The sequence below is a fragment of the Portunus trituberculatus genome, chromosome 15, assembly GCF_017591435.1.
Source record: "Portunus trituberculatus isolate SZX2019 chromosome 15, ASM1759143v1, whole genome shotgun sequence".
Lineage (NCBI taxonomy): Eukaryota > Metazoa > Arthropoda > Malacostraca > Decapoda > Portunidae > Portunus > Portunus trituberculatus.
In genome coordinates, this window is record NC_059269.1 from 13,796,078 (window position 1) to 13,822,658 (window position 26,581).

At 39.3% G+C, this 26,581-nt stretch overlaps 3 protein-coding genes across 7 annotated transcripts in view; 1 reads left to right on the forward strand and 2 right to left on the reverse strand.

Annotated features, from left to right (window-relative positions):
• LOC123503972 (WD repeat-containing protein 35-like) overlaps window positions 1-12,595 on the forward strand; it is a 45,893-nt gene extending 33,298 nt beyond the window's left edge. The window contains exons 1-27 of one of the 5 annotated variants that reach the window (XM_045254140.1): window positions 1,337-1,353; window positions 1,514-1,751; window positions 3,835-3,985; window positions 4,378-4,489; window positions 4,676-4,842; window positions 4,931-5,033; window positions 5,389-5,549; window positions 5,817-5,982; window positions 6,167-6,315; window positions 6,486-6,704; window positions 7,077-7,212; window positions 7,404-7,532; window positions 7,758-7,855; window positions 8,185-8,348; window positions 8,609-8,690; window positions 8,976-9,143; window positions 9,279-9,457; window positions 9,640-9,843; window positions 10,091-10,234; window positions 10,360-10,555; window positions 10,737-10,949; window positions 11,055-11,172; window positions 11,351-11,509; window positions 11,622-11,782; window positions 11,905-12,029; window positions 12,130-12,357; window positions 12,454-12,595. In XM_045254140.1, the coding sequence (XP_045110075.1) occupies window positions 3,962-3,985; window positions 4,378-4,489; window positions 4,676-4,842; window positions 4,931-5,033; window positions 5,389-5,549; window positions 5,817-5,982; window positions 6,167-6,315; window positions 6,486-6,704; window positions 7,077-7,212; window positions 7,404-7,532; window positions 7,758-7,855; window positions 8,185-8,348; window positions 8,609-8,690; window positions 8,976-9,143; window positions 9,279-9,457; window positions 9,640-9,843; window positions 10,091-10,234; window positions 10,360-10,555; window positions 10,737-10,949; window positions 11,055-11,172; window positions 11,351-11,509; window positions 11,622-11,782; window positions 11,905-12,029; window positions 12,130-12,304 (3,552 nt within the window). In that variant the 5' untranslated portion in view covers window positions 1,337-1,353; window positions 1,514-1,751; window positions 3,835-3,961 and the 3' untranslated portion in view covers window positions 12,305-12,357; window positions 12,454-12,595. Of the gene's footprint in view, window positions 1-1,336; window positions 1,366-1,513; window positions 1,752-3,212; window positions 3,358-3,596; window positions 3,615-3,834; window positions 3,986-4,377; window positions 4,490-4,675; window positions 4,843-4,930; window positions 5,034-5,388; window positions 5,550-5,816; window positions 5,983-6,166; window positions 6,316-6,485; window positions 6,705-7,076; window positions 7,213-7,403; window positions 7,533-7,757; window positions 7,856-8,184; window positions 8,349-8,608; window positions 8,691-8,975; window positions 9,144-9,278; window positions 9,458-9,639; window positions 9,844-10,090; window positions 10,235-10,359; window positions 10,556-10,736; window positions 10,950-11,054; window positions 11,173-11,350; window positions 11,510-11,621; window positions 11,783-11,904; window positions 12,030-12,129; window positions 12,358-12,453 lie in introns of those variants that run through there. The other 4 variants (XM_045254139.1, XM_045254137.1, XM_045254142.1 and 1 more) reach the window with 4 other exon arrangements.
• A 2,911-nt stretch (window positions 12,596-15,506) lies between these two features.
• On the reverse strand, window positions 15,507-21,171 carry LOC123503981 (probable 28S ribosomal protein S6, mitochondrial). The gene is made up of 4 exons (XM_045254163.1): window positions 21,017-21,171; window positions 16,200-16,339; window positions 15,889-16,050; window positions 15,507-15,689 (listed from the first exon to the last, which is right to left on the reverse strand). The coding sequence occupies exons 1-4, from the start codon at window positions 21,062-21,064 to the stop codon at window positions 15,587-15,589; spliced, it is 453 nt and encodes a 150-aa protein (XP_045110098.1). The 5' UTR covers window positions 21,065-21,171; the 3' UTR covers window positions 15,507-15,586.
• Window positions 21,172-22,312: 1,141 nt separating this feature from the next.
• Window positions 22,313-26,581, reverse strand: part of LOC123504067 — a 43,704-nt gene continuing 39,435 nt past the window's right edge. The window contains exons 3-10 of the mRNA XM_045254338.1: window positions 24,699-24,995; window positions 24,435-24,561; window positions 24,200-24,285; window positions 23,623-23,746; window positions 23,364-23,440; window positions 23,153-23,242; window positions 22,853-22,951; window positions 22,313-22,699 (exon numbers count right to left, since the gene is read on the reverse strand). Coding sequence (XP_045110273.1) covers window positions 22,625-22,699; window positions 22,853-22,951; window positions 23,153-23,242; window positions 23,364-23,440; window positions 23,623-23,746; window positions 24,200-24,285; window positions 24,435-24,561; window positions 24,699-24,995 — 975 coding nt within the window. The 3' untranslated portion in view covers window positions 22,313-22,624. The remainder of the gene's footprint in view (window positions 22,700-22,852; window positions 22,952-23,152; window positions 23,243-23,363; window positions 23,441-23,622; window positions 23,747-24,199; window positions 24,286-24,434; window positions 24,562-24,698; window positions 24,996-26,581) is intronic.

The following is a 26,581-nucleotide window of genomic DNA, read 5'->3' on the forward strand; positions in this document are numbered from 1 at the left end:
TCCCTCAACCAATCTACTTCTCGTCCTAAAACTCCACATACATTTCCACGACCGCTGAAAAAAAAAAAAAAAAAATACTTGCGAAAATGTTATAAGAAAAGGATTGTCTCTGGACCTATTAATTACTAACTTGCGGCTGACTAGGTGGACTGTTGGCCTTTTGTGTTGAAAGTGAGAGTGAAGGGGTAACCATACGAATATCAGGATTGGGAGGCGGTGATATGGCAGTGGATGAGTGGATGAGTTAGAAAGGTAATTCAAGCTCCCTATGCGCCAAAACAGACGCTAAAGAATCTCTCTCTCTCTCTCTCTCTCTCTCTCTCTCTCTCTCTCTCTCAGGTACTGTACAAGTCATGGAAAGATGTACAGAGAAGAGTAAAGTGAAGTGCTGGTAGGGTGATTCTTTTGCCTCACTACTGTTGCGTACCATCCCGTGGCCTCTCAGATAATGGTTAATGTACAGATTGCTAGGCACAACCTGGTCACCAAGGGATGGGTGTGGGAGAGGCTTGCCAGTCAGTCTTTTTTAACAGTGGATGGTCGCAAAATATGCCTCCCTGACTTTGAATTATAAACAAATGATTGGAGCTATGTACACGAATAGGACTAAACGGGCCAGTGGAGTTACGTTGTTGTATAGTCTAATGGAGCCAATCATGATGTATTTTCTTGGCTGGTAATGAGAATGTTTCCCTCTCGATAGTTCAGTATGTAATTATAGTTAAATTTGTTGTTTATCGAATGTGTAAAACTTGGAAAGGCAGGGATTTTCTTTAGCTCATTCTTCTTAAACAGCACTAGGTAGAACAGAAAGATTGGTAGAGAAACTGCATGTACGTGCTATTATACGTAAATGGCTAAATCCCATGTTGTCTGCACACCTGAGGGAAAATGTGAACGGCTGAGTAGCGCGGACTAATATGAATGGTACTTATACATAATGTTTCTCACTGTGTTAAAAAGTTCGATAATATTTAGACAAAGTGCACCATTTGGGTATAAGAGCAAAAGTGAACAGCGAAATCGAGACTTTACCAGAGGACGTATACAATAGAAAATTGTAGTGAAGGAGAGCAATAAATGAAGCAGTTCGAAGCACACGTAAGTTTTCTTTATTTCATTCAATTATGTACGGTGCCTTTTGTGTATGTGTGTGCGCATTTTGATGTGCATTACTCTATTGATCCTAGACTGTTGTTTTATAGAATATATACTCTTCACGTGTATGTGGGCTTTTAAGTATGTGTTGGTTCCTTTGATTCGTTGATTCACTGAACCAGGGCTGTGGACAGTGGGAGTTTCATCGGCCTCCAGTTGCGGCTGGCGGAGAGGCATGGGAAGATCGACAGATCGGTCAGTCCACTGGTCGGTCCTCACCACACCTTAGTACATTCATACAAGACTGCGTTTTACTATTACTGTTTTTACTTTCTACCACTATGAGCTGAATATTCAGGCTTTGACTTACCCCAGCCAAGGTAGATTTACCTCCTCTCTATTGCGTATAACTCAGGAAGATACTAGATGGAGGTTAGAGCAGCCTGGGCGCTAACCCATGAAACTACGCCGTCAAACACTTGGAAACATCAGTTAGACGGTATTACCACGGTCTGCTATTCTCCTCTACTCTACTTACTGCAGTCAGCCCATGTTTCCACGTCAACAAGAGCAGACCAAGCACCTTAATGACTCCGAAGAACCCGGCCTGGCCTTCGAGGCGCTCAATTCAGTAATTTCCTCCAAGAAACAAAGTAAGTCGCCGGAATCTGATCGGCTAACCATGTTCTATGTACAGAATCATTAAATTCAGAACTGTAGGTCTGGGTAGACTTCGGTGGTTCACCTGTAAAGAACAACATTCCCAATGGCTCCAATTGAGTTTTTTAAACGTCACACCGCTAGTGGATGTTTTAAGTTAGGTGCTCCAGAAGACATCGTTACGTGAAAGGCTGCACGGTAAGTACTGTTACACTTTTGCAGTTTTCAAACTGCATTAATGAATGTTAATTCATTACCCTCTGTTTTTAAGTTTGTTCACACAAACATCAATTGTTGGTTAATGTTAGTATTGGTCCTTGTTAGTAGCACATGGCACGACTACATGCTGTGGTAATACACTCCCGTTACTACACGTTTATTAACTTTTTTACACGCGAAATTTTCTTTATTGATTTGTAGCAATGTTTTGGAAAATCAACATTGCGTCAGAATCAGTTCTGTGAGTAGTTTTCCTCCTCTTGTGGCTGTTTACATCATTAGGGCATTGTGGGTCCTGTGGGAGTTGTGGTGTCTATAAATCAGGTGTCATGGACGTCCAATGAATGTAGTTACTTACTTAAATGACATATCGCGGCCCCACCAAAAGTTTACTACAAGCCAGCATAGTCCTCTACAAAATATGTGAATTCCATTACTGTAAGTGACACGGATGTATTAGAAAGATTTTCATTTGTTTCTTTTGAGAGGATGAATCACGTTAGTTTCTGCTATTTGCTAAGCTGCTTAATTCACCATGGACCCCCACTGCTCTGACTGCATGTGATTACAGGCTTTTTGATAGTGTTACAACGTTGACAAGACAACAACACCAGATGAAACTGGTAACAGAGGACAGTCAGGACACTGCTATAAGTTATACAAGTTATTCAAGACAACTTGCAGGGCCGTTTCTAGCTATAGGCGGACAAGGCGATTGCCTAGGGCCCCCAAGCCACCAGGGAGCCCCCCTGGGCAGCTTGGAAAATTAAAATTTCCTAAGTCACCCAGGGGCTCCAACGAAAAATTGAAATCTAGGGCCCCCCAAACAGCATCTTGCCTAGGGCCCCCACAAAGCTAGAAACGGCCCTGAAGACAAGGCTAGGCCTTGTCTTGGTTAAAAATTAGAACAGCTTGCCAGAGTGCGTAGTTACGACATCCTCAGTACAACTATTTAACGGTCGATTGTACAAGTTCTGGGCGATTTGCACACCATTACCAAATATTAGTACAATTAAAATATTAGTAGTTCAAGGGGATTTTACGTGACTATCTGAGTATGATGGTGATTTGGCGTCCTTAGCGCAAAACCGTAATCAATACTCGATAGTGTTCCTACAAATATGATTGGCTTTCACTGTCTACATCTTCAGAATGCAAGGAAAGTTAGGGCGCAAAATCCTTGGCGGGACGTTTCTGTGAGTCTCATGTGGCATGTGGCATTTCACTCCCCCGGCGCTACCGTTGCCAGGCAACACTGGTGTACACAAACACTGAATGTCAACAAGTGGCCAACAATTGTGGTATTTCGCAGTTCTCAACAAATTTCTGTGTTGATTTCCATGTAGTTATGGATAATTGGGCTCCATTAACACACTGGAGGTAAGTTTTCATACAATCCAAATAAAGATGTGTGTTGTTGTCACATAGCAAGGTAAAACAAATGACATTCCATTCCTTTACTTTTAATGTGTAGGAAAGTTACATCAAGTGGATTCACACTTACTGGCGTTACATAGCACATGGTTATCCAAGATACAGAACACGCTGTAGGTTAACATAAAGCAGTCAGGAAAACAAGGCATTACTATGCGCTTTGGTTCCAAGAGTACCATCCATGAAGTAGTCAGGGATGCTTGGTAAGCCTGTAGATGGTGTAATATTCTCTCACCTTTATCCAAATATTTAGCTTCCTCAGCACTTTACTTTATCTATCACATTTTTTAATCTTTATCATTGACAAGTTTGTATCGAATCTAGTGAGCAAATATCTTGACTAAAGAACTACATAGTAATTTAGTTTTTTTTTTTTTTTAATTGATTACACAACTGCTCTACTGAATACCTCGTCAATTTCAGATGATGCAGCCACTGAAAATGAATATATATTCATAGTGGAAACTTCCCCCTTGAGAAGATCATGTAGTACAGCTGTCTCGGTAAAAAGAAAATACAAAAAAATAAGAAAGAGGAAAACCCTTTCAAAATGTTCATATATCTTAGTAAAAAGGTAAGGATTTTGCATATTGTTTATGTTGATCACTTGAGAAGTAATTAGGGAGTTAATTTATTTTCAGAAGTTTAGCTATAAAGTAATATATAACATTGGAATTGTTTCTTTCATCACATCCAAACACATAATCCTCAAATATTGTAATGTAGTTTGTAGAACATTCATTGTTTGCCTCTATGTATATTTTCCATATTAAAATGTACATTCATATAACATTTAGATTATGGTACTAGTTTTATTGTTATCTGTGAGCAATGAACTAATAATTTGAAAGACACTTTTATTGTATTGAAAAGTTATGTTGATTTCATGTGATTATATATCTTATTGGTGTTGGCACTTTGGATTGTAACTTGTCTAACTATGCTACAACTTATTGTATCCCACAGATTGCCATACCTAACAACATTCACTTGAGATGTGTGGGTTGGAATAAAGAACAAGGCTACATTGCTTGTGGCGGTGATGATGGCTTGCTTAAAGTCCTGAAACTGGAAGCTGGTATGATATTTATAAATATGTTATCTTATTGGTTATCATTCACAATGTGTTGTCCTTTATTTCTGATAAAATTTTATAGTTTTATGTATTTTATTTGATTTTGGGTATTTCTCACATGAAACTTGAGAGGATCCTGTAGTGGTTTTCTGAATTATTTCAAATGATATAGTTTCTTTGGTATTCCAGGCAAGGATGCCAAGATTAAAGGTCTTGCAGCTCCCTCTAATTTGTCCATGAACCAGACATTAGAGGGACACTCGGGAACAATTCAAGTTGTCACATGGAATGAATCTCACCAGAAGTTAACATCTTCTGACCAAAGTGGTCTCATTATTGTGTGGATGTTGTATAAGGTAATGTAACATTGTGGTCACTATACTAGATGATGAATAGAAAGCAAAAAAGATATTTTTGCTTTTACTGTTGTCACATTTTTTTCAGGGTTCTTGGTATGAAGAAATGATCAATAATAGGAATAAATCTGTAGTACGTGGGATGGCATGGAATGCAGATGGACAGAAGATATGCATTGTTTATGAAGATGGTGAGTTGACAGTGGTAGATTCTAATTTGTCTTGAATTTTTGTTAACTTTCTTTGTTCATAGTGATATATATATATATATATATATATATATATATATATATATATATATATATATATATATATATATATATATATATATATTGATCATTGATACTTCAGCATTATTTGATATGGAATGTTAATTAATCCAACAATTTCAGATGATTACATTCACATCTTTCAAATGTGATGTGATAATGTGAATAATTTGATGAGTCTAGCTGCAGCTGGTACTATGAACTTTCTTGTATATATATATATTTCTTTGAATATGTATTTTCATCGCATGTAACCGTGTCTGTAACAATCCTTCAGGCGCAGTCATTGTAGGAAGTGTGGATGGAAACAGGATTTGGGGCAAAGAACTTAAGGGCCACCATCTCATGGGTGTGGAGTGGTCCCCTGACTCCTGCTTGCTTCTTTTCTCTCTTCACAATGGAGAAGTGCATGTGTATGACAACACTGGTGGCTTTGTTGTGAGTACTGGAGGCTTGTTCTGTGTAGCATACCTATTTAGTATTTTCATATGCTGCTTGTATGTTCTTCATATTGCATAAAATGAATGGAATGGAATGGTCCATTGTTTTATTTATTTATTCATTTATTTATATTTTTTTGTCAGATAAATTCAAAATTATTCCTTTAGATTATCTCAGTATTTAGTGGTACCTCAGTATACATCCTTAATGATAATAGAAAATAGTTGTTGCTGATTGTGTAATGAAATATTTTATACCTTTCAGAATCGCCTCAACATCCAATGTCTGGGCAGCATGGGGTTGGGAGCAATGGTGGTAGGACTGTCTTGGTACAATGGACGCAATGGTTATGTTGATCCAGACTGCCCCACACTGGCTATTTGTTATGACAATGGCAGAATGCAGATCATGAGGAATGAAAGTGATGATAGTAAGTCAGTTCATTATTATTAGATGAATAGTCAGTGTTGAATGTATTGTAAAAGATAAGATACATTCTATACTGGCATGGCTATAAGTGCACCATGAAGACAGAAATTGTGGCATATTGCTTTATAGTGTTGGTTGTATCTAGAAGCCCTTCTTATAGGTATGACAATGGATTTATTTTTCAGTGCCTGTTCTAATAGATACTGGCATGAGTGTGTGTGCCTGTCAGTGGAACCACAATGGTAGTGTGATGGCTGTTGCAGGCACTCTTCATCTCTCTGGCATAGGGGAGAAGGATTGCAATGTGGTTCAATTTTATAATCCTTTTGGAGAGGTTTGTATGTTTTGAATGTTGATGTAAATCTTACTACTGGTGGATCCATGTTACATAGAAAGCATTTTTATATCAAAAGATAGAAAGTTTTGGAGAGAAATTATGAAATTCTACTTGTAATAATAGGTGATTTCATATATACCAAATTCACACACTATTTTTTTTTTCAGCATCTTCGAACTTTGAAAGTGCCTGGCAAGCAAATTACAGCATGTTCATGGGAAGGTGGATCCCTCCGTATTGCTTTGGCAGTTGATTCATTTATTTATTTTGCAAACATCCGTCCAGATTATCGATGGTGCTTCTTCTCCAACACTGTTGTGTACACCTTTACAAAGCCAGACCGCTCTGAGGCTTGTGTCACCTTCTGGGATACCAAAAACAATGAGGTATGATGATTGTATCTTCATCTTTATCCATATTTTCTTATTTCAGGCTTCATTCCACCACTCTTATAGCATGTAAAAAACTTTTACACAAAGCTGCCCATGATGAGTCATCTATTCTGTGAGATTTTAACTTCTCTTTATTAATTTATTTCATTGTTAGGCAGAGCCTTGATACAGTTAGCCATGATAAATTTGTTCATTCTCATCATAGAATAGTGTCTTTGTTTTAGATATTTTTAAATGAACATTGGTGCCAGGGTGTGTGATGGAAGTGAATATCCTAATGCACCTTCACATGCCTGGCTCAATGACTAATTTTGTTTGATTTCTGATTTTCCTTGCATTTTTTAAGACTTCTTTGGTCTTTTACAGCATTTCATTAAACATATTAAATATCTGATGGGCATGGCATCATCTGGGGAACATTGTGTATTGGCAGTCCGAACTGATGATGGCTCTGGACAGTTTGGCCTTATCATCTGCAATGCTATTGGAACACCTGTGGATAGTAAGTAGTTGTGAGTTACCGGAATTAATTATGAAATGCAAAATAGGCATCAACAGTATTTATGCTGATGGCTATACAAGTGGGGATACCATGACTTGAGGCAATACAAAGTTAGTAGTTATTAAATAAGATATTGAGTTGTATTCATATGATATAGAATTTTACATTTAGTGCCTATGTTTTCTTCACAGGTAAATACATTGACATTGAGCCCCATTACTTGACAATGACAAGCAGTTATGTGTTTGCTGCCTCGAAAGAGAACTTCTACCTGTGGCACTTCAAGACACCCAAGGCCCATAGCTCCACTGAACTGATAAGTAATGTATTATCTAATTTCTCTGAGATAGCTTTTGTAATATATTTTTCATTTACTAGCATTATTAGTGATATATGATTGTGTATAAGATTCTGTGTCTTTTCATGCCATACTAAATTGAACTATTATTTCCTACGTAGCAGAGAAACTGAGATGACAATTGTAAATCTGTTAGTTTCTTGATCATTCATCTAGATTATATACTCTTGACGTCTTAAACATACAGGTGCAGGTAAATTAGAACGACAAGAACGGCTATACCACATTGATGACGCCCCCACTGGGATGTCAGATGTATTCAGAGAAGGGGACAAACTTTATGAGGTTTGTGAGTTCTGTTTTAGTATCATCTCGACATAGTTATAAAGGGAAACAGGTCCTGGAAGATTTATTTAATGTGTACAGGTACATTTGGCATTCAGACACAGATAAACAAGTCTTTAGTAAATCTTTTTGTCACTGAGCTGTGCTTTGTTTGTGTGAGAAATTGACCTGTGCTGTATTAAAATTAGGCATGTATTCAAGCTTTCCACTCTTGGCTACTTTTATATTATTGAATTGTATCTCCATATCTTTGATGTTTATTCTTGCAAAATACTATATTCGTTCAACATGAGAGTAAAGAAATTTAGAGTTTATATCTTTATTTTCAGGCCACAAATGACCCAGTATGTTCCATGACTGCAAGTGAAAAAATATTGGTGGTTGGGAGAGAATCTGGAGCCCTGCAGCGCTACACCTTGCCTCATGTTGCCCTCACAGCTCGGTATTCGTTGCCTTGCCGCCCTCACCGCCTGGCACTTAATTGTAACTCTTCGTAAGTGTAAAAGTTTGACTAGCTTTCTTGATGAAAACAAGTTTTACTCTTTAGGTTAAACATTGCTGTATATGAGTCATTCTATATTTTGACTTCAGAATATATATCACAGCTACAAAATATTGAATCATTTCAGATAATCAAGATCAGGTTATATCAGGAAAAGCTATTTTTATCATAAGATCATGGTGAAGTAACTATTAGACTTGTTCAAGTACACTTAGTCCTAGTGTATGCTTTTAATTATTGTTTATTTTCAGTCGTTTAGCCATCATTGACATCACTGGACTGTTGACCTTCCTTGATCTGGACACTCGATCATCAGACAATAATGGATCTGAAGTAAGTTTTTCACTTTTCCTGGAAGCTAACTATGATCTCTTCTCAATTTTTTGTATTGATAACCTATTTTTGCAAGCTGAAAGATGCAGAACAAAGAACAACACTGCATCAAAATAAAAAGATTGAAGAATAGTAACTAAAAGAAGTAAATGAAAATCTGAAATTTGGTATATATGAGTTTTGACAGATGCATGGAACATGTGTTAAGCTGAGTAATCTTGATCAGATGCTGTGAAAGAGATTTAGCACTTTAACAAATTTAAGATTAATTTTGGTTCCGTGCAGGTGATGGGCACAATACTGAAGTTTGAACGGAAGGATGTGTGGGACATGTGCTGGGCTCAAGACAACCCAGAATTGTTTGCCATGATGGAGAAGACACGCATGTATGTATTTCGGAACATGGATCCTGAGGAACCTATAGCCAGCTCTGGGTACCTCTGTAACTTTCAGGTCTGTAGCCTCATATGTGAACTTTGTTTTTGCAATTTCAATATCAGGATGCTATAAATCTTTTTGATACATAATTGATAATTCCTTAATGCACATTTTCAAGGTGTTTTTACTTCAGCAATTCTCCATTGATAGGATCTTGAGATACGTGCAGTATTGCTTGATGAAGTGATGCGGGAGCCAGAATCACCATGTATGGACCATTTGTTGACCTTGGAAGTGAAGAGTCTCCGTGACACAAGGGACCTGCTGGAGAAGGTGTCCATCAAGGATGCTGCTGCCTTTATTGATGAGAATCCACATCCTAGACTCTGGCAAGTGATACTACCTTTAATATTGGGATTGCTTATTACATACTGAATATTTCTTAAGGATACTTGAATTTATTATTACAGAGAAATTGTTCTGTGGAAATATCAGATGGGATTTCCAACAATGCTTTACATTTTAAGTATAGAATGCGTTTTTAATTTCATCTCAAGAAATTGTATTCCAGGCGTTTATTGGCTGAAGCTGCCTTGGAAAAACAGGACCTCAAAAATGCTGAAGCAGCTTTTGTCCGATGCAAGGATTACCCAGGAATACAGTTAGTGAAGAGGATCACAAACATTCAGAACGAAACCTTAAGGAAAGCAGAAGTGGCAGCTTACTTCAAAGACTTTGAAGAAGCAGAAAGGTTGTACTTGGAGGTGGATCGCAGGTTAGTCACTCAGATTACGATGATAAGTGATGATTTCAGTTGTATTTTGTGATAAGTGATGATTTCAGTTGTATTTTGTGAATTTTGTTTGTTAATGTAAATAAAATAAGTTTTTGATTTTTAGAATGTTTCCATAGAAGATTAAATTTGGCTAATTTGTTTTTAATCACATTTCTTGTTCTCTTATAGTTCTTTAATAGTTATTTTGGCTTGCACTTCTTTAAATAAACCTGGCTTATTGTTACAGAGATCTTGCTATTTCCCTTCGCCGTAAGTTAGGGGACTGGTTCAGAGTCGTTCAGCTTCTCAAATCTGGATCATTTGGGGATGATGTGCAGATGGAAGAAGCTTTGAACAACATTGGTCATTACTATGCAGACAGACACAAGTGGTTAGCGTTCACTGTGTGTTCTCTATATATCATGCTATATTCTTACACATATAATGCTATGAAATCATGATGTTGGCTCATCAACACTTCTGCACTCATTGTACTTCAGGTTTATGCATTCACAGGGATGATGCTGTAAAACAGTTTGAAGCTGCACATAATCACGAAATGCTGAGTACATGCTACTATCAACTGGAAGATTTTGAGTCTTTAGAATCTCTTGTGCGCTCATTGCCTGAAAATTCTCCCCTCTTACCAACCATTGCAGAGATGTTCACCAGTGTAGGAATGTCTCAACAAGCTGTTGCTGCATATATGAAGGTGGGAAGAAACAAAGTTATTGTTCTGTATTATATATGTTGTAAAATGCTGTTGAAATGAAAGAGGACTGAGGAGGTCCCTTGTGAACTCTTACCATGACAGTGAGATATCAGTCTATATAGAGATAAGTTATAAGTTAGTGATGGAAAGTGAAGTCCTTTGTTTCACTTTTTATTTTCAGTGCAATCGTATTAAGTCTGCTATTGATACTTGTGTGGCTCTGAATCAGTGGCATGAAGCTGTGGAACTTGCAAAGCAGCACAATGTGACAGAAATAAGTGCTCTTCTGGCTCGTTATGCCTCGCATCTCTTGGAGAAAGGCAACCGTTTACAAGCCATTGAACTTTACCGCAAAGCAGACAAGCTTCTTGATGCTGCAAAATTATTGTATCAAGTAAGTTCATTGAGTCGATAATATTTAGAATCATATGTACTGGTATCCATTTTGACCTCAGAAAATGTGATTGGGTGTATTTCGTACCTTTGTTGTTTTCTTAAGATTGCAGAAGAGGAAGGGAAAAAGAAGGCACATCCTTTGCGTGTCAAGAAAATCTATCTTTTGGCTGCTCAGCTTGTTCAGGAACACAACTTGAAGATGAAGGAGACCATGAAGGAGGGTATGTGGAGGTTTTTCTATGCAGTATTTATTAGTAATGAAAAAAATAACACTGTTGCTGGAAAAGGTGAAATGACATTAATTTTATGCAAGACAAGGAAGGAAGGAAATACATAAGTCAAATGTTTCATCATTATCTTTCATAGTGTTTTTTAGTAGCCATGGTTATGTGCTTACAGGTGGCAGTCGGAGTGCAGCCTTGATGGGCCTGTTTGATGATGGACCAGGACTCACAGGAGAGATGGACAAAAGTTCCTACAACAGCATGTTGGATAGTCCTTGGAAAGGAGCAGAAGCTTTTCACTTTTTCCTCCTAGCTCAGCGACAACTTTATGAAGGTATATTAGACAAACAAATTTGAAGCTGCGAGACGTGTGAATGTTACTTACGTAATAAAGCACTGTAATGACTGTTCTTGTTTCTCAATTTTCATTTCTATGAATTTTGCAGGTTATGTTGATGCAGCTATGAAAACGTGTCTTCATTTAAGAGACTACGAGGGTATTCTTGATCCAGAAGACATTTATGGACTTTTAGCTTTAGCTTCTTGTGCTAATCGTGCTTTTGCCACTTGTTCTCGAGCATTCATAAGGCTTGAAGCACTACCCGAGGTAAGTGCCGTTGCATTTGATCTGGTTTTACATATTTATAGACTTCTGATGCTGCTAATTTTGTGAATGGGTTTTTTTACTAAATTATGTGCAGGATAATAGTTGATATGAGTCTTTTTCAGATCTCCCATGAGAAAAAAGAAGCATATGAAGATCTTGCCATGAACATTTTCATGAAATACAGCCCAAAGGATTCCCGAAGCAATAGAGCAGAATGTACCAACTGCGAGACAATGATTCCTGACTGGTAATTTTTCCTTTTTTCTAATAATTTATAAAATAAGATTTTGATTCTTAGATTTTGATTCTTATTGTAGAAATGTTATTATATTCGTTTTCAATTTCAGGATTAGTGTTTGCCCCAGTTGCAACACCCGCTTTGCTACTTGCATTGTAACAGGCCGACCAATAATGGATGTCACTGCAGTCTGGACTTGTCAAGCTTGCAGGCACTCAGCACTTGAACAGGACATGACCATGCGAGCCCACTGCCCTCTGTGTCATGTAGTCATTGCCAATTAATAGTGTGTTAAAAATATCAAAATTTACATGAGAAGGATTCATGTGTTTTCAAGGTAATTCTATATACCTAAGTGTCATACAATGATGGATAATGAACAAGATAGATTGACAAAAGATTTCACATACATAATTAATCATTTATGTTGCAGATGATGGCATGTTGTGTGTAGGAAATGGAGAAAGAGGACCAGACTGTGGAGAGCAGGGATGTTGAAGGAAGAAGCTACACAGCATCTTCAGTCCAGCCAGACAATTAATTTTCCACCAACATATGATGCTGCCACCCCCACACTCATCAAAGTACTCTGCAATGCCATGTTCATTGATAACCAAGACTGAGATTGAGGTGTGTGATGGACGAGGACTGGCCTCATGGTAGGCTGGGTGGGTGGTGGCCAGGCAAGACAGGAGGTAGTGGGTATCCTGACCCTGTAAGTCATCATACAGGTCCTCTGTGGTGCAGAATCCCAGCCTCACATGCTGTAGCAGCATGCTGTCTGCCTTGGGTTATTGTTGGGAGAAGTATCGTGTTGACTGGTGGGTGTGCTATGCTGTGTAGCATGCCTTGCTCGGAGGCATTGCAGCTTTTCTGGGGGCAATGCCAGCAGCAACAACATGCTGTTACTCGCACATGGGAGTTGAGCCTCACTTGCTGCCCTTGGACTCTGGAGGCTTTGTCACTAGGATGCAGCTGCTGGAGGACCTAAAGCCCAACCCTGGAGTCAGTGTACAGCTCCAGGAGCAACTGGATGGCCACCTACTTAATCTGGCCAGTGATGGCTGCAGGTCTGTAGCTCCTGTCCTGCAGGTGGTGCCTGCTGTGAGTTGCATCAAGACCCATATCACATTCATCCTGGCCTGCACCCTCTCCCTCAGGTAGGTGGTGTGGGTTGTGAAGGACAGTTGTTTGTCAAACCCACACCTGAAATATTGATGGGTTTTGGGTTCAGGCCAGCTTTACTCTCTTGAGATGGAGCTGCCAGGCCTTCATCATCATGGCCCGGGATCCCACTTGTGATGTTACACCGAGTGTCTACTCCATTTGCTAGTGGTGATGTGGGCAAGGTTGTTGGCTTAACTCAGGAGGCAGGCATCCCCAGGGAAGGGCAGGGCCACAAGCTGCTCCATCAGCAGGTTGAAGAGGAGAGGACTGAGGATGCTGCACTGGGACATTCATTCTATTCAGCAGCATACCCATCCTCACAAGGGCTTAAAGGATGGTGTGTGAACTGGCTAATTTGAAAATCTTCTCCAGATTGAGGAAGGCAACGACGATGGGTTGGTAGTAGCCAAACACATGTGGATGAAAGGGTCCCATGCACCATGCAAGCACTATTCTCAGCTGTTTTGGCCTAAGCTTGGTGGACTCCTTCAGCTTAAGAATGCCTGCATAGAATGCCTTCTATGCAGGCAGCCTGCCATCCATGACACCTTGAGCAGTATGGCATCTTTGCTGTTGAAGGGATCCCACACACCACTGTAGCTGTGCAAGTGCTATTCTCTCACCCTTTCTGGCTGTGCAGCTTAGGAGGGAGATGGGCCTGAGCTTGGTGGGCTGCTGTGTTGTGGCCTCTACTCTTCACTTGTTCCAAATCCTGAAGGGAGAAAGACCTGTTGTGGGTGCGGGTGGGTGGCACGGAGCAGCACCACTCCAGCCACTTAGCCTCTCTGGCTCTCAAGAACACCTGCCATGGTCCGGTGACGACATCCTGCAGGAGTCTCAAGTTAGTGGCACTGGCACTCGTGGTTGTGTTCTCTCTCTCTCTCCTGCCAGTGATCATCAAGCGGCTGGTTGGTAGCCCATCACTTGTCTAGGTAGGCTTGAAACTTGGTCCAGTTGGCTCACTCTGATACCCCAGTACCAGAGTCACCAGGAGGGTTGTGAGGGTGGGGTGCACCTGCCAGATAGCTCATTCAGCAAGGGCACTTGACTCCAGAGTGAGGTTGAGCCTTCTCCCTCAGTTGTGGGTAGCCTCACCTGTCTTGAGGAATTGCATGCGAGGGATGTCCTGAAGCAGTGCAGTGAAGTGGCAGCCTATCTTGTTAGCTGGAAATGGTAACTGCAGCATGGGGTGGTGAGTGATGAAAACATCCACCTCATGGAGATTTGTTTAGGAGACAAGGATGAGAAGTTCTACCACCTCCATACTTGGCCAAATACACATCTGATGACTCTCTGCACACAGCCTGCCACTGATGAACTGGACGTGTACCACATGTAGATGAGCAGCAAATGCAACCAACAGTGCCTTCTTGTTGCTGGAGGTCTTTTTTAAATCTCTCAGAAGCTAACAAGATCAGAAGTTAGGCCTGCTGTCTCGGCAGTGGTTTCATAGGCCTCGCTTCTAGTCTCTGCTTCTCATCCTCCACATGATGCTCTTTTCTTCTGTTCAATATCCCCAAGCTCTTCTCTCAGTTTAGCAGGATAGGATTGGATTCTTATCCCAGCAGAGGATGCTCTTTGTGTTTGGCAGTGTGTTTCCTGGGCTTCAGACTGCTGGGATCCAACAGTCTGGGATCCAATGAAGAGTGCAGCTTTAAGAGGTATTCATCCTTGCTGGGTAGTAGTCTAGTTGCGAGGGGGAGAAGCCAATAGTGCTCTATTGCAAGCGTCCCTGCTGGGGGGAAAATTAGCCTCATCCTCCTCCAAGAACCACAAAGAATTGAAATAGACATCTTGCAAAAAACAGGAAATGTGAAAATGAAAATAGAACATAATACCTCAACACAACATACTTGGAGGTTCTCCATAACTGAGAAATCTCAAAACACCAGAAGAATCCTTTGTGTGCTCTGGGATCATCACTCGTCTTGAGAGCAGTACCAATCCCCAGAAGCCATTGCTTTGAGAATGACATCACTGTTTTCCACTTGGCCAGATGATGGATAAAGCGTGCATTAGAGAAGTCATAAGGATTATAGAGCACCTATTGTGCAAAATACAAAAATATGGTAAGTCATCAAATACAAAATTACTTATCAGAGATATGCCCACATTAAAAAATGTAACCTAGAAATTAGTATAAAGAACTACAATATAATATGAACTATATTATACAACAATATATATTACGCATAAAAAATGAAACTTAGAAATTACATTACATTAAAGAACAATATATACAATATATGAACTATACAATATATTATCAAGTAAAAGTAACAAAAAGTAAATGTTCCGAGTGTTATTCAAACCCTCTTGTATTAAGCATACATTTATTAATAAAATTGCTTTGTACATGAAAGTAAGGGACAACTAAACTGCAAATAAACTTTGATATTTCAAAATGGATTGTAACCAACAGAAGTAACCAACTTGAACCTCCTCCTCTTATTAATAGGTATTCTTTGTTTTGCTTCTTCAACCATCTTTTGAACTTCAGATCTGCAATATAAAAGTGCAAGATGAAAATTGTCCACAAAATAAACAAAATTATTTACTTTTTAACCTACAAAATTTCAGTATGGTTCTGTACACTAGTTAAGCTACAGCAGATTACGTGAACATTTGTAATTTGAAGTATCATCATGCCAATTCTTGCCTCAAATTGCTCCAAATATGTCTAATGTCTATGAAAACATACCTGTAAGCTGGAGGTTTGATTTCTTCATGAAGAGTACAGGTTATTGTTGACGGCTCTTCTTTACTGAATACCATGGGTCTTATCAGATCAACATCTCGCTTGCAGTTGTCCTTAATGTCATATATCTTTACTGGTGGAGCCACAAAGTCAAGTAGGAAGTAGCTGAAAAACATTTCATTATAAAAAAAAGGAATTAAAACATTATATTCAGCTTCAAAAATGGTCTACTCATTGTAAGATACTTCTATACAAATATATCTTATAAAAAGATTTACTCACTGTTATTCCCAACAGTTAAAGTACTGACTGACCTTCCTTTTGAATGTAGTTGACCATGAGCTCTCATTCTGTAGGGAAGCTCTCTTGCACCCAAACTTTCAATCTTGCTTACAAATCCACCTTCATCAAGGATAGATTCTGCAACTCTCTTTACTACTCCCACTGTACTATTCTGGAATGTCAGAAAGCTTTGTCATATGAAACCAAAAGCACAAGTGAAATAACAAAAGTGTAAAGCATTCTTTCCAATTCAAAAATCATTCCAATAATGCAATGAGATTCAATGACTTAATAATTACCATTCTACGGTACCGGTAATTATTAAGTTAAAATATGATACATGCGAAAGGCAAACTAAAACTCCATAATCTGAAGACAAAAATACATCCACTTTGAATGACTGACAAATGCTTATTAACAAGTGAATTGAGGTGACCTCAACCAAAGGGTATTTTGATTGTCTTTTACCATAATCAACATGGCTTTTCTTTCCTTTCTCACCCTTTCCCAACTTGCGGTTGCCAAGATCTCTCAAAATATCAAACACTGTTAATTCTCACATACTGGTTAAGAGATGGTGGCTAGTTTTGCTTAGGTATTACATAACAATTTCAATGTAGTATACAAGTAAGCCAGTGAGGTCATGGTCATGTCTTTAGGCATATGAATGGGGTTGCCTGAAGAAAAGATTGGGAATCAACGATATAGAGCTTCTCATTCTGAATAATTTGAATCCATACATACCAGTCGCAAATTATTTATAACACTGAAACTAAAAAAAAGATTTATAATTTTTTGGGGGAATGGGCTAATGCACTGCAACACTCACTCATGTGATAGACTGCCAGCCACTAAAGAATGCTGTTAGTTGTGTTAATTTGTGTGTGTGTATTGTCGTCACATTTGCAAGAGTGTGTGTGAAATCAATCACTGACTGGTGCTTTTGTTTGAACATGCAGCCACTGATCAATAAAAATAATGCATTATCTAGGTTTATTATATCAGAGTGGTTTATAGAGAGAAATGAGTGGATTTGAATCAGTCTATGGAAGATGTCTGAATGGGCAGGGTGTCATGATTATTTCCATTGTATTGCTTGATTTTTGAAGAGAAAAAAGTTAACGACTTCTTATAAATTTCTTAAGTGTTGCTAGTCAGGTCAGGTTAGTTTGCTTTGGTTGTATCAATTAAACTGGGTTAGATAAAGTTAATTTCTTCTGAGGATGATGTATCTGCTGTGTGTATTACCTTAACTAGGTTAGGGTGGCTTAAAAGGTTGGATCAAAGTTTGGGTTAGGTTAGTTTTGGTGAAGTTTTACATAGAGAAGTACCGATACCAAAATTTTGGCCGATTCCGATACCGATACCACCTAATTTGGCCAATACTGATAAATTTCTAGTGTATTGCTATGATCCTAAATAATTAATATGCAACAAATTATACACAATGCACATGATTACAAAACGGAATCGTTACTTTCTTAGTTATGGAATTTTTACATCCTTAGGTTAACACAAGTAACTCAAAAATTAAGCATGCATTAAAATTAATATACATATATAATTTGAGCTTCCACCTATTCCAGTATGATATCTTGGAAAAGGCTAGCACTAGCACTGTTAATTATAAATCAAATAAGAATATGCTGTTATTTACAATAATGCAAAGTGCCTAACTATATATATATATATATATATATATATATATATATATATATATATATATATATATATATATATATATATATATATATATACCAAATCATTTTGTTGGATTCTCAATATCTGAAGTTTGACATTCTTAGATTATAGTTAAAAAACATAAGCTTTTCAGCTGTGTGAACTTTATGTGGGTGGAGGAGCAGCGTCTGACTGAGAGACAGTGAAAATGCGTGGTGACTTATGACCGATCGTGTGACAGGATGCCAGAGTTCAGCCTATATGCGTTTCATACACGTTCAATTTAGAGGTTGTGGCTTATTACCACAGAAAACAGTATTCTATGACATACGGTAATCACCATGGAAACTTAATACGCCATATCATATTAATTTGGTATCATCAATATCTTATATCGAATATATCACTAGGTAGTAGATTCCTTTTAGGTATCGGAAGTATCTGCTTAAAATAAGCCGATACCGATACCCAAAAAATGGGCCGATACCACCGATTCCGATACCGATACCCATGCATCGGTACATCTCTAGTTTTACATAATTTTAAATATGCTGGCATGGCTAGTAGTGGCACTGAATACTCTCCACAACAGTGATACTTCGTGATTATAAAACTATTTTCTTCTGGCATATTTTGGTGTTTTGTATTAATCCTTTTCTTTTTATTATTGCTGCCATACAGTACTTTCTGAGTGGATACACCAAGTTTTTTGGGGTTGTGAGGAGAAATATAAAAAAATACTGATTTGCAGAGGAACTGAAGAGCAGATTCATTCAAAACAGGTAAAAAACTACCAGAAAAATTGAATTTTCATCCTGAAGTGAGTGTATGATGAAGGACTATAAATTTACCAACCAGAGTAACTGGCTATGTTAATGATAGTCATGGTGACTGCTTAAAGCACCTCACATACATTTCACTACACATGTCCACATCAGCCACACAGTTCTCTTATTGCCACCTAAAGGACACCCAATGATTAAACAGTCTAGAGCATTTGAAATTCTATCAAACTTCTCCAAGCCTGGAATTTTGTCTACTGGACCTAAGTAAATAAAACAGAATTGTTAATGTTTATGTATTTCTTAATTTTGTAATTAGTTCAAGTGTCAAAATCCATGAATAAATTTTCTAAATGATAACATTAGTAAAAACTACTCAATTATCACAAAACTATTTCATTACAAATACACTTTCTGGAGGAATTTGACAAAAAGTACAATGCAAAATGTTAAAAATTTGAATTGGATACCTATACGTAGGTTCTACTGGCCGAGTCTGAGTAAAACCTGAAAAAAAGTGTCAGTGTTACACTATAATCAACATGATTTTCTTTATCTTCTCATTTTGAGTCATTTGAGCTCATACATACCTGTTGCAAATTACTATATTAAAAGGTTTTAAAAGAATGAACATAATGCTATGTCAATAATGGAAAGCAATGCACCCACATGTGCAATGGAGAGGTGGGCACTAAGGAATGCTGGTTAGGTGTGTTTGCTTGTGCGTGTGTGCATGTCACATTATTTGTGCAAGTACTATAAGATATATCAAGGTTCTTTTGTTTGAACATGAAACCACTAGCTAGTTATAAAAATATAAAATGAATTAATTCAGCCAATCATTTTGCGATGGTATTTCACTGTGTGGAGAAGGAAGCAGCTTAATTTGAAATATCTGAATCAGTCTTAGGAAGATGTTGCCATGTGTTGGTTGTAGTGGCACAATTACCAGTGTATTCACCAGTTTTTCAAGATTCTAAGAGGAGCAGAGATTTCCTAGGAGAACACGGTATACTCTCAAATGTGGTGAAGTGCCCCAAGTGCCACATACTGTGCCAACAGAAAAAAGACAGCCAGAATATTTGGGGGTGCACAGGGAGTTATATTATCCCCCAAAACTAAAAGCAAGAGTTCTGTAATCATAGAACAGGTGACACAAAAGGAACATCACAAAATAAGTGTCTACCTCCTTGGAAAGTGGTCCTGTTTGTAATCACTGGTTGAGTTGGCAGTGGGACCACAAAACAGTAATAAGGTGTTTGGAAATATCACCAATCATGTCCATAGACTGCCAATCTCTCTGTAGTGTGGTGATAGACTTCTCAATAAGTAATCAAGAGACTATTGGCAGTCCAGGTAAAGTAGTAGAAATAAATGAGATGGTCATTGTGTGCCGCCAAGTATGAGAGGGGCCGGGTGTTTTTGCAAGTTTAGCTGTTCGGGAGGATAGAGTGTATCTCTAAGAAAAGATTCATTGTGCTGTTGGTGAGCTCAGTGGCTGAGGCTGAGCAGCAGGACAAAGACACTTCTCCCACCTACACATTTGCCACTAGTCCATTATAATTAATGATAGCTGGGGAACTTACAACAGTACAGAAAAGCTGGGCTACACTCATTATAAAATCGTCTACACTGAAAACTTGGTAGACTCATCAAACATTAAAGTTCATAACCAAAACATTAAACATCTATGGAGAGATGTTAAAGAGTGGGTGAGGTGGCAGGGTATACAGAGTCGGTACCTCTATCAATACCTGATCTGGTCCTTTCTGTGAAAGCCCATGAGGACAACACACTGCTACACTAGTTCTTTGAATACACCACCAAACTCTATCCCAACCCCCCAAGGCTGCCAAAAACCGATAGCCAACATCTCTCGGTAACATCATCTGTAATGAGGAAGAACCTAACAACCAGTAAGATAATGTCATATGCATTTCTTAGATATTGCGGTTAGGTTAGGTAAGGTAAAGCTTTGCTTAGGTTAGGTTTAGGTTTATGTTAACGTTCGAATAAATTAAGCAACGAATTATCTTTTTCCTGATAATCTGTGGTTTGTTTTGTAATAATTTGCTTCATTTTATCGCAAAATCGTGTTTTCGGAAGGGACAGGGGAAACAGAGCAGATTAATTCAAAACAGTAAAAAACTACCAGAAAAAAAAAGTTTCATCTTGAAGTGAGTATGGTGAAAGATAATTCATAAAAAAAAAATGTGGAGTCCAATATATTTATTATTGTCTTTAGAGTAGTCTTTGAAGTTAACCAGTTACATATATCCCGTGCACCACACGCCATGGTAAACTAGTAAACACAACCTCCTGCCTGTATTGTTAGTAAACCAGCCGCCCTTCACTCCTGTAATCTGCAGCACAATATCCTTACATACCTTGGGCAAGTGCTTCACGATGAGGGACAACTCATATAACTTCGCCATGCCTCTCCGGTTTGTGTCTTCCAGCGAGTGTTGTGGGCCGAGTACCTCCCGCCGCCAAACAGCGTCGTCTGCCTCTTCACACTGACTGCTACCATCAATCACATACCTAACCACTACTTCTAGATTCGCCCCTTTCCCTAAATCTTATCAGAATTTATTAAAAAAAAAAAAAAAAAAAATACATACCAAACATACATTATGAAAACATGGATCTCTATAATTTTAAAGACCAAGAAACTGTACCGTTACAAAGACGAAATTTACATATTCGCATTTCACAAGAGGATTGTCGATCTCATTACGAGATAAGGTTATATATGGTTGTTTATCCATTGTTTACAAGTAGTACAGAAATCACGTACGTTGTATGAACAGAGATCAATATATTGGTGTGTACGCAGAGAGAGAGAGAGAGAGAGAGAGAGAGAGAGAGAGAGAGAATCACCAAAAGATATCTTAAATACAAATACTTAAAAAATGATAATTTACAAAAATAATCATCAAAGATATATCAATATACAATACATAGTGTTTATCTAATACAATATATAGGAATACTTACAGAAAGGTGTGGTGCGTAGCGTGTGGAAGAAGCGGTGTCTCTGACCACTGCTGCAGATACGTGGTTGTCTCATGGTCCAGTCAGTGACGAACCAGCGTTTCGAGCCGGTAGTAACACATCTTAAAGGGGAAATACTTATAGGATGTGTAAAAAAAGAAATTCGGAGTATTGTATAAGGTTCTTGTATACATAATGGTTGTTGGAAGGATAGGCAATTATTCTCGATGAATACAATCAGCATCAGGTATGTATATATTGAACAAAACACCGAATTCACGGGGTATCGAGCTCGTGTTAGTGAAACCTAGTTGAACTAGCAGTTGCTAGCGTTACCTTATCAGCCAATACATGTATTACGTATTATGTCCATCATTGGACGCCATATACTTTCAGCAATTATCATAATCACGTTCAGACCACTACCCGTCACGCTGGTTGAAGTTTAGTATTTTACTTTCAGCGAGACGAATATTTACCAAGTTCAACAACTCGAGCTAATTGCAGTTACATAGAGGAGTTATGAATGCAAGCAATGATAATTTGAAGCACGGTGGTGATAGGTTGCTGCATGACCTAATTGCATTTGGAAGCACTTCAATACCTTTTTTTTTTTTTTTTTCATATATATATGTAACGACGACCTGGTTATACTTCATACTTGTAGGGTTGTCTTGAAAACAAGTACAGATCTATATCTTTTTTATTAACACTGAACCAGAGAAAGACCTACTTCAAATCAATACAATATCTCTGTTTTAATTTGATAGAACATCTTTAACCTGCACGACCAGAAGAATTCATGGTACACACGGAGGTAAAAAATGACCTTCCCTTATTAGTACTGCTACGAAACTGGTTCTCTTACATTAGATGCCTCTTCAGCGATGGAACACGGCAATCCCGTAAACAACACAAAGTGAGATTCATTAGCAAACAAGGCCGGACTCTTATGGCAGCCTTCCTTTCATTTGCTGACAGAATGCGCTCTTGGTGGAGTCTCAGTCGTAACTTGTCACCCTTACGGCCACGGGAGAAATTTTCCTAGTTTCCTCTGCTCCTTCATCAGTTTGACTCTGGTTGACAAAAAATGTGATCATGGATACAAGTTGTTAAGCAAAAGCATTTTATAAACCAAAAATCTTAAAAACAAGATTTTTCAAACTATTAAACCATTCCTAAACATCCGTTGCTCTATACCAAGAAAACAAAAAAAATTCTCCATTTACGTCATCTACTGCTGGAGCAGACTTGGAGTTAGTGCCAGAATCCTCATCTGAACTGCTGTCTGACGCTAGGCCGCCGTCATTGTCATCATGGCGTTTCCTCTGAAACAATTCCTAAACTGAAGACTTTCATGGGCAAAATAGTAAGTAATCGAAGTTTAAAAACGGACTATTAAGACTGACAAGACATTCTGAAGTGGTATGTGGCTTAATAGACAGCACTGTCATAAATGCTGTCAACCACGATAATTATGCAGGCTATGATTATTAAACTACTGTAACTTTCAGACAACGAACGCCTACCTTGTTACAGTTGTTCGGATCCTCTGTTCCATCCTCTTGTCGGTTTTGGAGTCCTTGCAGGGCACAGTGACAAGTCCTGAGCCGCATTGTCTGGAAGTCGATATGAAACAATTTGGTTTTAAGGAAAGTCATCTATGCTGATTAACTATGAAACTATAGTTTACAAGTGATCTAATGACTACTGTAACGACAATGAAATATGTAATCTTACAATGCCGGTTAAAGTACGGTTGTAGACTTGCTGCAGTCGCCCAATGATGAACACTTCTCCCAAGCAAGGCTGCCGTTCTGTCACGTAAAGAAAGATTACATATTGAGCCCCTTTCACATTTACAAGATAGGCGTTACAGTCCCCTCACTCCAAAAATGCATTATAAGATAAATTTTTACAAAAATATATAACGCGGCACCGAATCTGTATCTTAGCAATGATATCTGCCAAATAATGATCTTGCCCCACCTCCACATACCATCAAACTTGAGAGCCTCGAGAAAGTGGCAAGTTCTGCCGGTAGCGGTCACTGTCGCACGCCACGGAAGGCGGGCCACCTTAGATGTTGTTTGCACTACCTCTTTCTTCAATCTACGCAGCAACTGCATTGATAGTCATGTCAGTAGGTCCATGTGATCTCTGTACGTAAGGTCCATGTAATATCTGTATACAAGGTCCATGTGATACCTGTATATGAGGTCCATGTGATACCTGTATATAAGGTCCATGTGATACCTGTATATAAGGTCCATGTGATACCTGTATATAAGGTCCATGTGATACCTGTATATAAGGTCCATGTGATACCTGTATATAAGGTCCATGTGATACCTGTATATAAGGTCCATGTGATACCTGTATATAAGGTCCATGTGATACCTGTATATAAGGTCCATGTGATATCTGTATATAAGGTCCATGTGATATCTGTATATAAGGTCCATGTGATAACTGTATATAAGGTCCATGTGATATCTGTATATAAGGTCCATGTGATCTCTGTACCGACAAAGTGCTTCCTGCTTATTACAACACTCAATTTTGTATATTCTTACCTTCTGGGTGAGGTCCTCGGGCCGCAACTGATGCTCGCCTCTTGCTGTACCCAGCGCCCACATCACCGGTTTTTCCATTGTAACAACTGTTCCAGCAACACGAGAACAACCATAAGCAAACGTTAATTTTACGGGCTATATACTTTTCTGCGCGACTTAACCATTCACTTTAGTATGCCAATGTATTGTTGAATATTTTACCTCAATTCTCAAATTGCTTTCAGGATTCACTCACTTAAGATCCTGACCAAGCAACATTGGGAGACGCGACGCACCACCGCTGCTGCAGCACTGGTGAGCCACGCACTGATGATAGCGAAGAAGGGCAACATCCGACACAACTTTGCGTGGACAGCACTGACCTGGACCGAATAAACCAAACTATGAATATACAAACTGACTTAACGTTCATCTCGTCCCCCCTCGAAAAAAAAAAAAAAAAATGGACCATAGAAGCTAGCAAGATCTAACCTAACATGTAAACAGAAGCAATACGTACCTTCACATAAACAGGGCTGACAAGAGGCAGAGAACATAGCTCGTCAGCAAGTGTCACCGGACTTGGAGGCGGCGGCGAGCAAGACTGCTTACGTTCCCTTGGCGGCGACGGGGATCCTGATGACGATGATGACGATGATGACGATGAAGGGGAGTCCTGGAGTGATGGGGCCGTGTCGGTGGACGACCTATTCTCCCGGGATTCCATGTTGGCGATTGAAGAGCAACTAGACTGCTCCGCTCCACTAGCTTTACTTGAAGCTTTACGGTTGGTCCAGCTTCCAGTGGTTCGAAGCGCCTGACACAAGTCAATCCCAAAGCATCATAATATCAACAGACAGCTGGTACTACTTGATACTGGTCTTCGAGAGACATATATATATATATATATATATATATATATATATATATATATATATATATATATATATATATATATATATATATATAGAGAGAGAGAGAGAGAGAGAGAGAGAGAGAGAGAGAGAGAGAGAGAGAGAGAGAGAGAGAGAGAGAGAGTGTAATTCACCTCGGTCGTCTGCTAGTCACCCAGCCAGTCTTCCCCATTAAGGCGGTGTCACACTAGCACTTTTTCCGTCGATTAATGCGATTTCCGTCTATTTTTCAACGTTCCGCATGAACTTATCGCATGAATTTGTCAGACGATAGGGATCGTTTCCGTCTGCAAATTTTCCGCCTTTGTTTACATACCAAGACCAAGACCACAAGACTTGCCGCGTCTCCTCAACCTGCTTCTACGTGCATTGGTTCTACCACTAACCATGAACGCATCCATGCACGCTTTTTGGCTTGTTTAACTCGTCTAAGTTTCGTAATACTTTTAGAGCTGCTTATCTTTGCCGCAGCGTGGCCTCCATGTTTGTTTACATTAATTTGTCGGTCTGTGTTGGCGGGAAGTGCCTGCCAATGGAAAGTGACGACGAAACACCGTTTGTGTGTGACAGGCCGCAGCCAAAATACTGTCGATTTTCTGAAAAACGACGGAAAAAGTAGACGGAAAAAGTGCTAGTGTGACGCCGCCTTTACGGAGCGAGCTCAGAGCTCACAGACCGATCTTCGGGTAGGACTGAGACCACAACACACACAACACACACCAGGAAAGCGAGGCCACAACCCCTCGAGTTACATCCCGTACCTATTTACTGCTAAGTGAACAGAGGCTACACTTTAAGAAGCTTGCCCATTTGCCTCGCCGCTTCCCGGGACTCGAACCCAGCCCTCTCGATTGTGAGCCGAGCGTACTAACCACTACACTATGCGGTGTGTGTGTGTAATTCACCTTGGTCGCCTGCTGGTCATCCAGCCAGTCTTCCCCATTACGGAGCGAGCTCAGAGCTCATAGACCGATCTTCGGGTAGGACTGAGACCACAAGACACACTTCACACACCGGGAGAGTGAGGCCACAACCCCTCGAGTTACATTCCGTACCTATTTACTGCTAGGTGAACAGGGCCCACACATTAAGAGGCTTGCCCATTTGCCTCGCCGCATTCCGGGACTCGAACCCGGCCCTCTCGATTGTGACTCGAGCGTGCTAACCACTACACTACGCGGTGTGTGTGTGTGTGTGTGTAATCCACTGTTTGATCTGCTGCAGTCTCTGACGAGACAGTGTGTGTGTGTGTGTGTGTGTGTGTGTATGATTAGCTGATAACGTTAGCAATAAACACGTCCCTCCTGCTGCGAACGGACAACATCTGCCAGAGTCCCCAGTGAAGCAGGTTGGTGAGCGAGTGAGTAGCGTGGCTGACGGGGATAGGGGGTTCGATAACCTAATCTAAGCCCGAGGGAGGACCATCATCCCGTCACGGTAGCCAGGTGACTCATTAGACTGACCACCGTAAGTCACACAGCTATCAAAG